The sequence below is a fragment of the Pseudonaja textilis genome, chromosome 1, assembly GCF_049901715.1.
Source record: "Pseudonaja textilis isolate UNSWEBS1 chromosome 1, rPseTex1.2, whole genome shotgun sequence".
Classification (NCBI taxonomy): Eukaryota; Metazoa; Chordata; class Lepidosauria; order Squamata; family Elapidae; genus Pseudonaja; species Pseudonaja textilis.
Window position 1 is genome coordinate 329,041,667 of NC_141990.1, and position 14,392 is coordinate 329,056,058.

The 14,392-nt window shown below is 38.4% G+C and overlaps 1 protein-coding gene across 1 annotated transcript in view; it reads left to right on the forward strand.

Annotated features, from left to right (window-relative positions):
* Positions 1 to 14,392, forward strand: part of LOC113434965 (protein unc-13 homolog A) — a 128,702-nt gene that overhangs the window by 103,144 nt on the left and 11,166 nt on the right. The window contains 4 exon segments of the mRNA XM_087922771.1: positions 4,517 to 4,555; positions 7,521 to 7,550; positions 12,708 to 12,764; positions 14,090 to 14,170. Coding sequence (XP_087778897.1) covers positions 4,517 to 4,555; positions 7,521 to 7,550; positions 12,708 to 12,764; positions 14,090 to 14,170 — 207 coding nt within the window.

Here is a 14,392-nt window from a genome sequence, read left to right on the forward strand (position 1 = left end):
ATTGGGGCATAAATTAAATTTCCAGATTTTGAGAATCTTAACTTTCCTATTGAAAGGATATAACTGAGAGAAGAATGGGGCCAGAATTACTAAAAAGGAAATACTGGCTTTTTTTCTTTTCATCCCAGGCAGGTCAGTCTTTATGTTTCAGCCCCCATAGAATCCATCAAGATTTCCAATTGCAAATTGGGTGGGTGTAGATGATTTGAGAAGCAAAGAATAGGAGAAATGTTTCTTGGAACAGAAGATGTTGCAATGGACCATAACTTCTTCATCCTCAGACAGACTGGGTTTTGGGATATGTTGTGTTGTGATGTGATGTATGATGTGATGTATGCTGGAAAGTATAATCGAAAACAGCTGGAAGGTGGGAGATTAGAAAAGGATGGAATGAAAGCTAGATACTAATTTCTGTGACTCATCTCATTCCTCCTTTACATTGTTCTCATTTCAATTTCACTGAAAGTTTCTTTGCACCTAAGATGGACTTTGCTAAGGCATATACTTTTGTTGTGCCTCTACAAATACAGAAAAAACAACCCAGTCTTTTTGTAAATGCATAGAAGAAAAATCACTTTATCAGTTTCTTTCTAAAGCTGAGTTGATGAATACTCAGTAATAAAATCTTACAAGCCAAGAATTTAGTTGTGCATTGACTGGTCAAGTCCCACCATGTCCTTCCATTAACTAGTTCATTTTCCACCAAGAGGTCCTCAGGTGAGGACATAACTTTCGATATCCAGTTCTGCTTTCAAATGGTCTTTCTAAAAATCCACCCTAATTTAAAATAAGCATGAAAGTTGAGTCCCTGCCATTAAACTGATGGATCATGTCACTGAATTAAGGGAGGTGTGGAACTTCAAGCTTAACTTAATTGACCTTAAATCAACATGGATTTTCTACAACTGCCAGTCATTCTTCATATCTGTGATATTCACTGATGGGACAACACTTGTGTATTGTACAGGGATGTCCCCATCAGTTCTCTGGTTGTGTTTCAGGAGGGACTGTTGTATTTGTGGGAGGCTGTGGGGATGAGAATAAGTTGGGTGGGGACACAATGGATATGAAGGTGATGGCCTACTCATGGTTATTCTTTCTAATTGCTCCACTCCTCTCACCTTGGCAGATGATTGTAAGTACGGCAGGTCACCCCTGTCTGTCATGTTTGTCTCTCTCTCTCTCCCGCCCTGTCCATGTGCCTTGCGTCTAGTATCTATCCTACCCAAAGTAACTTGAGCTGGTTTTTCTGTTGTTCTGTGGTGGCTGCCTACCTTGTCCCCATGCCTTCTCTATCTGCTCCTGCCCCTTCCCAGTGCCTTTGCCTTTTCTTGTTCTGTGCCCTCTTCCCCCTTGTTGCTGAGCTGCTTCGCGCCAGCTATGACGTCTTGGTGGAAAGTCTGTCCCTCAGTGTTGGAAGCTATAATGGGGTTGTTTCCTGGGAAGCTGGGAGGAGGGAAGGTTTGCTCTTGCCATTGAGTTACAAGAACCAGGTGTTCAGGTCTTCCTGTGAGATTTTAACAGGAAGGGTGAGGAAGTCAATTTTTGAGAAGAGCATTCTTCAAATTCAGTTTCCCTTCCTCTTACATTCTTTGGAGTTGTGAAGGAACAACTTGTCTGGTGAAAATGTTCCTTTCGTATGGGAGGATATAGATGGGGGAACCTTGGATGAAGAAGACAGCAGATCCCAAGTAGTCTGTGCTAGGCACTTTGCTACAAATACATTACTCTGCTATGGCGCAAGAGTAAGGACATGTCATGAGAAGAGGACACGTCTACTGCACTTTATGTCAGTGCGAGCTCTTCAAAGTTAATATCTGTGACTTACCATCCCCAATCTGATTTCCTCTGGAGTTAGTGGCTGTGCAGTTCCCAGCATTCCCAGACAACATGGAGCCCATCTCTAAATAGTATCCATCTAGTAGACATTCAATTAGGTAAGTCTGTCTTGTGCTTTGGGACCTTAGCTACTAATTCTTCCAAGGCACACAGGCTGAGAGGATATATCCACAAAGTGCACACTGTCATCAAATAAATCCCCCCAAACACATATACACATTTTAGGACATGGATGCACTCATATTGCCAGGTCTTTCTGGTCAAGAGGTCACATCTGCAGTTTTTTATACTAACCTGGGTTTATCACAGCTGGTTAGAGTAAAGTTTTAATCCTATCCTCCTTTGGAGACTGTATCGTTGCAGCATTTTTACATTATTTCCCATAGGATAGACAAAAGCATTATCCCTTCTCAGTGCCCTGACCTTCTAACTTCCTTTAACAGATCCTACACCAAGCTTTTAAGGCGCCCACCCCTTCCAGTCCCACCATCTCCTAGCCAAGATATCAAGTATTAAAGTTGTTTACTGCTAAATATATCAAGAGGACATCATATGAAATAGGAATTGTTTTAATTCAGTTGTATCTAAGGAAATACCTAGACAAACTTTTAGATTACAGATTTCTACAGATATATCCTGCTAAGGAACACTGCAACCCTTCCCACAAAAAGTTCCAAATGCTGTTAAATCCCTGTGCTTTATCTGAAATTCTGATGGAAGGAGTGAGAAGGTATACACACAAAAGTAATGTTCCCACAGAATGCTTAACACAATTTCTAAAATATCCCATTTTCCGGGATCAGACAAAACACTAAATCAATACACTGATACACTAACCAAACATCTAAAACACAAAAAAATTATATAATACTTTGTGCAATATAGATGCCAGGTTTTTAACTGACCTGAATAAGTATATTATCTGAATCCTTTCTCAATAGGCCTTTCTCATCTCTTACAAACAGTGTTCCAGCCCCTTTGATCCATGTGCTTATTGGAAATAAACACTGGATGCTAGTTTCCTCCTCCACCCCTACTGGATTTGTGGGTTTGCAAAGTGGTAGCAATTAGTTTAGGAACATGATTGTGGCAGGAGCAACAGTGAACATTCAAATATAATAGCACCAAGAAGCCAGAAGAAGTTGTTGAGTTTTTTTCCGTCCCATCCTTGCTATGTCATTTGCTCTGAAATTTAATTTTTATATTTGACCAAAGGATCTTTGGAAACATCTCAAATTATATCTGCAAGTATAATGCCCTTATATCATCCTTCTGAAGATCAATATGATTGTTTCCCTCTGTAACTAGTGGTTTTCTCAAAATGATCTGGTTGGTCTCTAGTAAAAGAGACTATTGAGTAAGATTGGTTTTTGATCTGATCTAACAGCCAAGGTCTTAATCATAATCATAATCTTCAGTGTAAGCAGAAGTCATTGAAAGATCATTGAAAGATCACCATTATCACAATGGTTTACCCGGTAAGAAATTTTTCATGTTGCCAATAGATTTGGTAAATGGAATTGGCAAATGAACATAAATAACTTTTGCATTTCATCTTAAACTATATAGAATACAATATTTCATTATTAAATAAATGCATTTTCTGAGCTCATACAATAGATGAACTACCAAATAGACCAAGTATTTACACAATACACTAAGCCAGATACACACCAAGCCAAAATGAAAACTAACCAAGATTAACACATGTGAAGACATACGCTAGGCTTCTATCTTAAGCATATTGTGTGAACAGAACTAGTAAAGGCATGATGGTTTCATTCATACTATACATGGCTATAGGATGATGGGGTAGAATTTTGATAATTCTGACAGTTATAGAATTTGGAAGAAAAAAGGAAGAGGGTTAGTTAGTTAATGTTAATATGGTGACATACTCAACAAAATAATAAAAGCAATATAAAATCCAAACCCAATAACAGTACACACAAGTACAAGAGTATTGGAATATTCAATGGCACAAATATATCATTGCTCATATTTTCTTTTGAAGAGCTCATTTTTCAATAGGTTTTGGAAAATCAGGTGCTAACATGTCCTCAAGGTGCCACAAAGAAGAAACAATATTTTGGGGCCCTGCCTCCAAACTCTTAAAAGCTATAAAATACATACCAGATGGGTGACTCTACTTGCAGATATCCAGGGACCAAGGACATTATAAATCAAAGCCAATATTTCAGCTAGAATTCTGTTGACCACAGTGCATGGTTGACCACAATAGCATTACATGATTCCAATGATTCTCATTCATCACTAAGAAAGCTACTGTACTTCAAACTAACAATTCATGGGTAGTCTCCCAAAACAGGTTTGTGTTGAGTGCATTGCAATAGTCCAGCTATGCAAGCAAGAATGTTTTTTTCTAGGGCTGGGTATCATCAGTCAATTCTTGTGAGCTATATCTATTTCTGACCCATCTGAGGTGCTGTTCAAATGAGAAGAAGTGATTCTTTGTGGGCAAAATGCAGATTCAGTGCCAAATTTAGCCTACATCTTCTGATGATGCTGTTCTCTAGAGATAATCCCAGGGTAATGGAGCTTGAATATCTCTCCTTCCTTCCCTGACTCCTTTTCCCTTGTGATATTCCCTATCTAGATATGTTTCTCCTCTCTTTCCACATTGATCATATTGATATTTGTGATATTGTTTCTACAGGGAACCCTCTTAAGAAAGCATGGCAAGGGGACTGAGAAGGTAATGAGCCATTCTCACTCTTTTGTCTGTCTGTAGCAAAAGACCCAACTGACATTAACTTCTGTCACCAACTCACCCAGCTCAGCTGAAATTTTCAACGAGTCAGTTGCAGCTTTGACATTAATAAGAGTTGATCATTGTGTTTCATAGTTTATGTTGTTAAGATATATACTGTTGTGTGTCTTTGATTATCTGGGGAGGGGCTGTTTAGTGTAGTAGCATGGATTTCGTCTTCTAGACGATCTGTATCTGTGTCCATACTGTGCAGCAGAAGCTTGCATAATGTGATATGTGTTACAGATAGTTGTAATGCCAATCTCCATTATAGTTAGCAGTTTAAGGGAGGTAGAACTCCAATATTGTTACCTCAAGGTTCTTATTCTCTTAATTTGATAGAGGAGGGATAACAGGGGTGGAGGTAGCAGCTAACTTGGAGATGCCACTGTTATGCATGATGTGTACCTCCATACATCTCTGGTAAACTGATCAGGTCAGTTTGTCTTGAATTCCAGCCACCCACCAATCTATTTTAACCTGTGCTATCCATGAAAGAAAAGATAGGCCTGTGGAAATTTGTGATTGGGCAACTTTTTAAAATCACTCTAGATCAGTCTACGTTGGAAAGGTTGCCTGATAAAAGAAGAGTATAATATGTAGAGGGGATTTCAAGGCAGAGTATACATAGTGTATATACAGGGGAGAATGCTGTATATATACTGTCCACAGAACATATGCAACAAAATCTTGGCTCTGCTGAGAAATAAGCCTTGTTGAGTTCAGTACGTCTTGCTCCCAACTAAGTGTACTAAATACCATAGATAAACTGTTTCTCACCAGATAGATAGATAGATAGATAGATAGATAGATAGATAGATAGATAGATAGATAGATTGATTGATTTCCAATAGATTCATTCCAAAAATTCAAACTTCTGGTGATATTTTTAATTTTGTTGCATTTCTTTTATGGATTTGTTTTTACCCTTGTGTAAATGGATTCATTGCTTATTGCTTATTGAGGGTTACAGGTTTTTTGAACCTACTATAAAAACCACATTTAAAAAAAAAACCACAGAAAGATTATTAATAAATCAAAATGTGATATATATATACTTTTGTCAGCCTCTCAGGATCCAATGAAGTGGACAGGCAGAAATTATGTGAATTAAAAAAAGTAAATGAGAATGTTTAGGAAGGATAACTGAAAACATATTATAAAATTAAGATCCAGGCATACTAAATTGTGTTCTGGGTCTACTGCTGGACTCTCTCCTATTTTGAGCGGCTGCAAGTGATCAGAAACCATGTGGCATTAAATCTCCCAGAATACAAAAGAGGACTGTTCAAAAATGGGTAATTCATGAATTAAGTATAATATATTTCATTAATAATAAATGCTACATGTATAGTAGTGTTTCCAGACAGAAAATATATTTTTTTTAAAAAAATAACTTCAAATAAAATAATCTAGCTCCTTCCTATTAAAGAGTGGTTGGATGTTGTTCATGCTATCAATTAAAAAAATTTTCAGCAGTTATAACAAACACCAAAGTCAAGGAGAAATCCATTTCTAGTAGATGAGGCATCATGTAGGCAATAAAGAATGAAGGTCTTAAAGGTGAACAGTGTAAATTCTGGTTTAACATTAGAAAAGGAATACTGATATTGATAATCGCGTATCAATACCAGTATTCCTTTGCATATAGAGCTAATTTTTCAGAGGGGAATTCAGTTCTTTCTTTTTGGAAACTTTAGATCAGAGGGTAAACAGAAGTTGAGGGTAGTTGATTAGTAAACCCATCCAGGTGTTTTGCAAGTAATAAGGAATTAAGAATATGATTGTCAATCATTGCTGCACAGCTCTATCAAGGTCCACCATTCTTTCCTCAGAGGAATTAAGAGGCAGGAGGTTCCCTTCTTTACAGCCAGATGTTCAAAGCAAAGAGTTATGCTGTGAATAAGATCCATTTCTTGGTTCAGAAAAGAAAGATCAGATGTGTTGAATATTCATTGGAGCAATTTTCCTGGCGGGAAATTGAAATGTTGTCAGTGGCTGAAAAGTCAGACAGCTCTCGTCTTAAAAGCAGGGAGCTGATGGCGGCTCAGCCGCTTCTATCGGGATCTTCCTGAGTGTCCTGCCTCTTCTGTCGACCCCAACTTAACAGGATGAACGGTGTTTATTGAAGATATCATTTGCTTCCTGTTGATTGTCATTTATTTAAATCTGTGAGGATTTAAATCTGTTTTGGCTTTGTCATAATTTGGCCCTGAATTAGATGATTTCCTAGGGCAGAGATTTAAGCATGTTATGCATAAAGACCCTTTGGCCAGGGAGTATAACCTGCCTATATTCCAAAAACTGAATTAGTTCTTATCATATTTTTAATGGGAGATACAACTCAAAAATCTGACTGGGCTGGATTAGATATGAAAAAGGAGAAGTCTAGCAGAGAATTAAGAGATTAACAGAAGGCTCTGACAGAGATGGAAATTTTAAAAATTTAGAGCAATGGACTATCAATGATCCATTTGGGATCATGAATAAAGAATACGAAAAGGAGGAGAGGAATTTCAAAAGCAGCCCCATGAATTCATAATAATTAACCTGATGGAAATCAGATCTAAAGTTTATAGTGTAAATTCAAACAAAAGAGTCATTTTGGTGGATATGTTATGAAAAATATCACAACTCCGGTTTCATTTTTCTTAATTTTCTGTTCAACCCGTTTAAAATAGCAATGCAGATCAATTCTCCATAAACTGATCATGCAATTTACTATAAAAATAGCTTTCCTCCAGATCTGATATTGTCCAGGTGTGTCGATAACTCTATTGTCCCAGCCATCACGGTCATTGCGGAGATGGCATCTGATGTCAGCATGGCTGTGGGGAAGGGAAAGTGTTGTATTGCTATCATGGGTTTTCTAGATGCTGCAATCATACAAATAGTGCTGTTCTTTCCACAGACTAGGGTGAAGCTCCCCAGTCACACTGAAGTAAGGATTCTACATTTAATTCTTACTCTGCTTCATCTATTTTGTTTTCTTGCCTATCCTCCCCGTAAAGATCTCCTACCTTCTGGTCTTTCTTTCCTGTGGTCATTTGAATCCTTTGTCCGTTTGTCTCTCTTGTCCTTCTTTCTTACCAGAATTTGCTACCTGGAACTGGCTGCTCTTTTAAAACCTCATGTTTGTTAGTCTCTGTTTCCAACCAAAACCCAAAGTAATTGTTTACTATTTTTCTTCTGAAATCTTTTGCTCAGCTTGCTTGCTTGTTTGTCTGCATGTGAGAGGGTTGAGGGAGGGCATGGGGTGGGTGGGTGGGTAGGTTGGGTTGGGGGGGGCTGCGGAAGACATCCAAGCCATAGGGCCAGAGTGGGAGGGATGAAAGATGTAAAGCCAAATATGTGGGGAAATGATTGAGTAGATGGGGCAGAATCTGTTGCAAGCAAATGAAACTTTTCAAAAAGGGTGGGGACTCTCTGTGTTGCTATATAAAATGTTTGCATCTTGGCCATCAGCTGAAAAGACTTCTAAAAAGTCTTGTGCATAGTTGGGAGAAAAAAGGATACTTCCTGTCCTTGAGAATAAATGCATTATCCGAAGGCTTCAATTGACCAAAGCTGGGGTGAGGGTCAATACATAGGGACTTGCATAGCAACCACCATGAAAAATGGCAACTTGAAATGTTGACGAGTATGCTGTAAAGTGGATGGATAGATGGACGGATGGATGGAAAAATGATTGATTATATTGGATGTCTGTGAAACAAATGGAAAAGAGAAGGATTAATAGATTCAAATGAAAGTAATCTACCCTCGTGGAATGTAATGGATTCTGTTGTCATTTTGTGGGTGGGTGTGGAGTAGAATGGGTCCAAATTCAAATTTCAAACTGATCTTTTCAAAAAGTCAGATTATTACTCATCCAAATTCTTTCTTTAAAACCTCCATATTCAGAAAACTGGCAAACTGGCTAGTGCCAAGAGGTAAAGGATGAAATAGGTGCTTTAGTTTAAACCATTGTAAGCTAAAAGCACCATTTTGTTCCAAAGATCCAAACACATATAACTCCTACCCACCCTTTCAAGTTGGCCCCATCCACACATGGGGTTGGTCTGATGCTGTAATGTAAAAGGATGTTAGGAGCTTCCACAGGAGCTTTATGGATTGCATAAAATATTATTTTGTTGATTGTTAAGGTTTCCTCTTTATATTATCATAGGGAGGAATATGTGGCCTGGTTGTATCAAGAGTCCTTTCCTGTAGTATTTATATATGCAGTCAATACCTAGATAAAGAGTGTAAAAACAGTCGTGTTGATAGAATTGTGGCATACAGGAATATAGCCCCAAGCCTCTGAAAAGGCCTAGACTGAAGGGAAACTAGTACTGTAGCTTTCCTTACCCAATAGGAAAATAATGTGGATTTCTTTGATGGTGGTGGTGGTTCTAATTGTTATTATTCCATCAATCAAAGATTACAAAGCAGTTAGAATAAGCTTCTTCAGCTGAAGCTACGTTTTTAAAAAAATCAGCCTCAGGAATGCAAGGAATCTATTGGTATTGCTGAAGTTTTACCAAGGCTGATACAGTAAAAATAGTCATTTCTTCTAGCGTTAGTGGAGGGTTTTTATTGTACAGTTAAAAACAGAGGACATAAACCAAGCAGAAATAGTTACCTCCTATTCCGTTTTTCTTAAAAATGGAAATTGAGAGTGCTGTTGAATTTTATCAGAGCAATCTGGAAGAAATAGGGAGACTGCCTACCTGCAGCATCACAGGATCCTTTTATGAGGTTGGTTTTTATGAGGTAAAAATCTGGAATAGTTCTGTAATCTCAATCATCTCAGCTTGGAACCAGATGCAGAATGCTGTGAGAACTTTTACAAGTTAGAAAGTAGCTGAAACTGACTGTACTTGCCTATTTTGAGAGTGAAATGAACAACGTTTGTAGGTAGGGAGAAACATATAACCTTGGGTCAGTCTCTAAGGCTTGTTTGTTGGCCAAATAGAATGATGTTGTGTTTGCATAATTGTTTCTGGAATAAAGCTGGGTAAACTTAAAAGAACGGGCATCAGAAGAAGCCAAAAGGCATCCTTTTATCTCCAATACATTTAATTTGATCTCTGATGTGGTGTAGCTAATAATACTGTTACATCAGAGCAGTGAAAACCCAAAGTTAATTAGTGCCCCGCCCCAAAAAAAATGAAAAGAGAAATTTCAACTTTAGTCTAAATATGAGAGCTCTGGCTTAATGCGCTTGGTTATTCTTTAATGCCCCCATTGCTAAAACATAGAAATGTCAGGACAAAATATTTGGTCCTGTCCAATTCAGGGATGCTCTGGAACTTCAGAGTAAATTGGTTGTCTGCACATAGTCTGTGAGTTGTCCACTCCTGCTCCGGGGGGAGGGAGGCTTCTGAAATAGTGAAGGGGCATGAGCTGGATTTTGTGCCTGGCAATGATTCAAAACACAACCTGAATAGCCACTTATCAACAAACCCACAAGATGCAGTATTGAGAATCTCTTATTAGGAAATCTGGATTTATAAATTATGGCTCCACTAGGCATTTTGTGATTGACAGCAGAATGTATGCATATGTTCTGACCCAGGCTTCATAAAATTTAATAAAACACAAACTGATTTTAAGAGTAAAACCTATTTTAATGCAACGCTGGGAATTACTTGCATTCCCAGCCAAAACTAATTATGCATAGTTCCTCCAGATAAAAGCATGCTTTTCAGGGCTGTAGAATGCTGCAAAAAAACAGAAGTCCAATTAAGGCTAACATAAACCAACCCCCAAACCCAGAAAAAAACAACCAGAGTACAGAGCTTCAAGAAGTACTTGGAAATTACTGAACTGCTTTGCTTCCTGCAAAGCTTTTCATCTTTGAGATCTGACTTTTATCCCTTATGGGAGGGACAATCACCTCCCAGCCTTACTCCCTAATCACCCCTTCTGCTTCAGCTGCTCTTGCCTTCTAGCAGCTCTGTGCACGCGCTCACTGGGAACAGGCTCCCCTGAGTCCTCTGCCTCGCTGCTGCCAGACTCTGAAGGCTCTGCCACACCCCACTCTCAGATAGTCCTGACTCCATCTCTGCATCAGATGCAGGACCCTCATCCAAATCCTCTCCAGACTCTCTGACTGGTTCCCTTTCGTCCTCATTATCCGATACCTCTGCAGTCTGTACCAGCTGCCGGCAAACCACAACAGCATATTTTATCAGTGCAAACAGGCTGACTTCATGAAGTTATGCATGGCATTATTGCTACTGTTACATCTGTAAGGAATTGAATATATATGGAGGAGGAGGATGTCATTTATGTTATTCAAGGTTTGGGATCTTTCTTGGAAATTTATTCAAGGTAGGAGTCAGGACTATTCTATACATTTATATTAATTGTAGACCGTATTAGTATGAATTCTACATGTAGCCAGTAAATGGTTTACAAAGAAGAAGAAAAAACCCTAAAGATTTGTCATAATCATGTGAGGAAAGATCAGAACTTGTTTGTATCATATCAGAATTGTTCCATTACTGAATAATGTGTAGCAGTGATTGCTGTGGGGCAGGATTGTCACCTTAATCCACATGGCTGTTGATGCTCTCTAAGAAAATTGATGAAATAGGATTTGCCTTTATAGAATCCATGCAGTTTGTTCCTCTGTGGGCTTAATTCTTTTTTTCTTTTATTACCATTTCTACCAGTTTGCCCATCACAGGCATTACAGCGATCAGCCAATTATTTCATCCATTTCCCTGTTTAAAAACAGGGGCCACATTGGATAACTCCCAGTGAGGTGAATGTGAGGGACATATTAGGTACCTTTTTTAGAAGGTCAGAAATTTCACATTTATGTGGTTTAAGAACTCTTCAGTGGATGGTATTAGGATACACTGTGTGTGTGTGTGTGTGTGTGTGTGTGAGAGAGAGAGAGAGAGAGAGAGAGAGAGAAAAAATCTGGACTTTTTCCCCCTTCACTACACCGGGCAGCGGCGGGGCCAACACATGATGTATCTGGCCCACGGGATGCGAGTTTGACACCCCTGTTCTACAGCAGTGTTTCTGCATCTCATGCGGCTAAGGAAATCTGGGAGCTGAAGTCTACACCTCTTAAAGTTGTTGAAGCTGAGAAACACTGTTCTGCAGTAATCATGGTACCTGCTCACCTTACACTTTATGGAGTGCTGTCTAGGTACTGAATAAGATCAATAATAGAAGTTAAACCTTCTTCCCTCCCATGCAACTTCTAAATGGACTTTCCAACATTGGTAGCTAGAGGAATATTAGCTTGGAAATTCTGAAACATAGACCTAATAAATCTGGGAGGTGCCATGTAGTTGGGTTAAATAATGTTCACAAATGTCCTTGCCTAATTAACCACATCCACCATATCTCTTTATGTAGTCTAACAGGATTTTCTTACATTTTGTGAAAGAAAATAAGGACACTATGTTCTAGAAGATCATGAACAGGAACTTTGATTTGATGTCATAAGATTAAAATCAAAGACATTTTAATTCAGAAAGAGAAGTTCAGAGGTTTCTTTTTTTTCCACTCAGGTAAAAATTGTGAATAATGTTAAGTCAGGAAATGTTATGTTAAGGAATCTGCATTTTCATTTTAAATGTTCTTTAAAGACTATGAAGACCTAATAAAAGGAACAACAGGTTTTCTGAAAACTGGAAGGTATGTATTTACATATCTAATTATCTTTGTTAGGTTTACAAATAAGTAATATTCTTCTTGGAACTTAAAGTAGATTATTCAGAGACAAAGCGACTATCCAAAGAGAAAAAAAATCTAAAAATTTGCTACCAGTAGCCCAAATGATCATAGGACCATTAAATCCTTAGGTGACACAACTTATCTACAGTACCCTGTAACTGACTGGACAGTCCCTTACCAAGAAGCCATAATATAAATCCCATGTGTGGCAGAATAAATCAAATATACAGTTTATTATAATGGCATTCCTGTGAATTTTTGAGAAAACAAGCTTCCCTGAATAGAAGGTCACTTGATTTTCTTACCCTAAATTATGAAGAGGTATCTCTGCTTCCATGTGATATTAGTGGGTATGCAATTGCCTCCTTCTCTTTATTATATATCCTTTCTTCTTTTCATTCCTCCTGCTCTTCAGGGTACACAGATGATCTTCAATGCAGCCAAGGAATTAGGGCAGCTTTCAAAACTGAAGGTAAGCAATGCAAGGAAAGATTAGCAGTGCCCTATGTTGTTCCTTAGCAAAGTCAGAGTCAGTCAGACAGAAGACCAACTTCTGTGCTACTAGCATATTGAAAGGGGACAATTACATCATAGAAATGCTAAGAACCCAACTATCCACCCATCTTAAAGCTGCCAAGGTTAAGAAACACTGGGCTATACATTACAGACTCTGAGATAGTGCATGAGGTCAAGCAACCTATTAAGTCAAAATGTTGTTTTGAGGTTTGTGACACCTTGTGTTGCATAAATTAAGTCAGTGTATTCATGTAGGATCATTGTGGAAACTCAGTACACCAGATTACTTCAATAAACCAAGGGTTAGCTTGTTGCATGAACAATTAAACAATCAATTAATTAATTAATCAGTGGAATAACTTGCCTTCTGCAGTGGTGAGTGCTCCATCACTGGAGGTTTTCAAAAATAGACTGGGTAACCATTTGACCAGGATGGTTTAAGGTTTCCTCCCTTACACAGGGGGTTAGACTAGAATACTTCTGGGGGTCCATTCCAGTCCTGTTGTTCTATGTTCTATTAATTTCATCAATAAATCAACCCACCTTCTGTATTCATGAGCAGGTTTGGTCTAGTTGTTAAAGCATCATGCTATAAAGCAACAGACCATGAGTTCAAATCCTGTCTTAGCCCTGAAAGACCACTGGCTGACTTTGGGCCAATTACCACGAGACTGTGAATTCTAGTCCTATCTTAGGCATGAAAGCTGATTGGGTGACTTTGAGCCAGTCACTCTCTTTCAGTCCAACCACCTCACAGGGTTACTACTGTGAGGAAAATGGGAGGAAGAAAGCACGTGTTGGGTATGTTTGCCACCTTGAGTTATTTATAAAAATAATAAAGGTGGAATGTAAATAAATAAAAATTAATCTTACAACAGAGAATATTATTGAGCTGTTAAATTCAAATTTAAGGGTTGGGGAAGAAAAGAAGAGCAAATCCTAATGTGTTTCATTTTTCTTGGGCAGAGAGAAATTATTATTTTTAGGAGGAAATTTATCTTTTTGTCCCTGTTTGCCACAGTATTTTCCCCCTCCTTTAGAGAATGATGCTGAGAAGAAAGGTAGCCAACAAGGAATTGAATTTGGAAGGGTGTCCAAACAACATGATCAGTCTTCCTTTCTCATTCAAATCATCCAAATGCTCTTCTTGAGGGTCTAGATTTCCAAATGCAACCTCAGAATGAATATATAAGGTGGCTCATGGTTAGAGATGTATAGAAAACAGAAGTTATGGGTATCTTGTGCAGACAGTTATTACACATCATGGCTTCTTCCTGCCAGGATCATATGGTACGTGAGGAAGCTAAGAGTTTGACACCCAAACAGTGTGCTGTGGTGGAACTTGCTCTGGATACTATCAAGGTAAATAATTCTGTATTCTCCCCACCCTTCATCCCAGCTAAATTCTAGATCAGGGTTTCTCAAGCTTGGGAACAAGCTAGGAATTCTGGCAGTTGAAGTCCACCCATCTTAAAATTCCTAAGCTTGAGAAAGACTGTTTCAGATTCTTAGAACAAGCTGAATTTCAGTGGGGATGTATGGGTTTAATTGGAATTCCCATTTTTCAGTATTTGTCATTTTAGA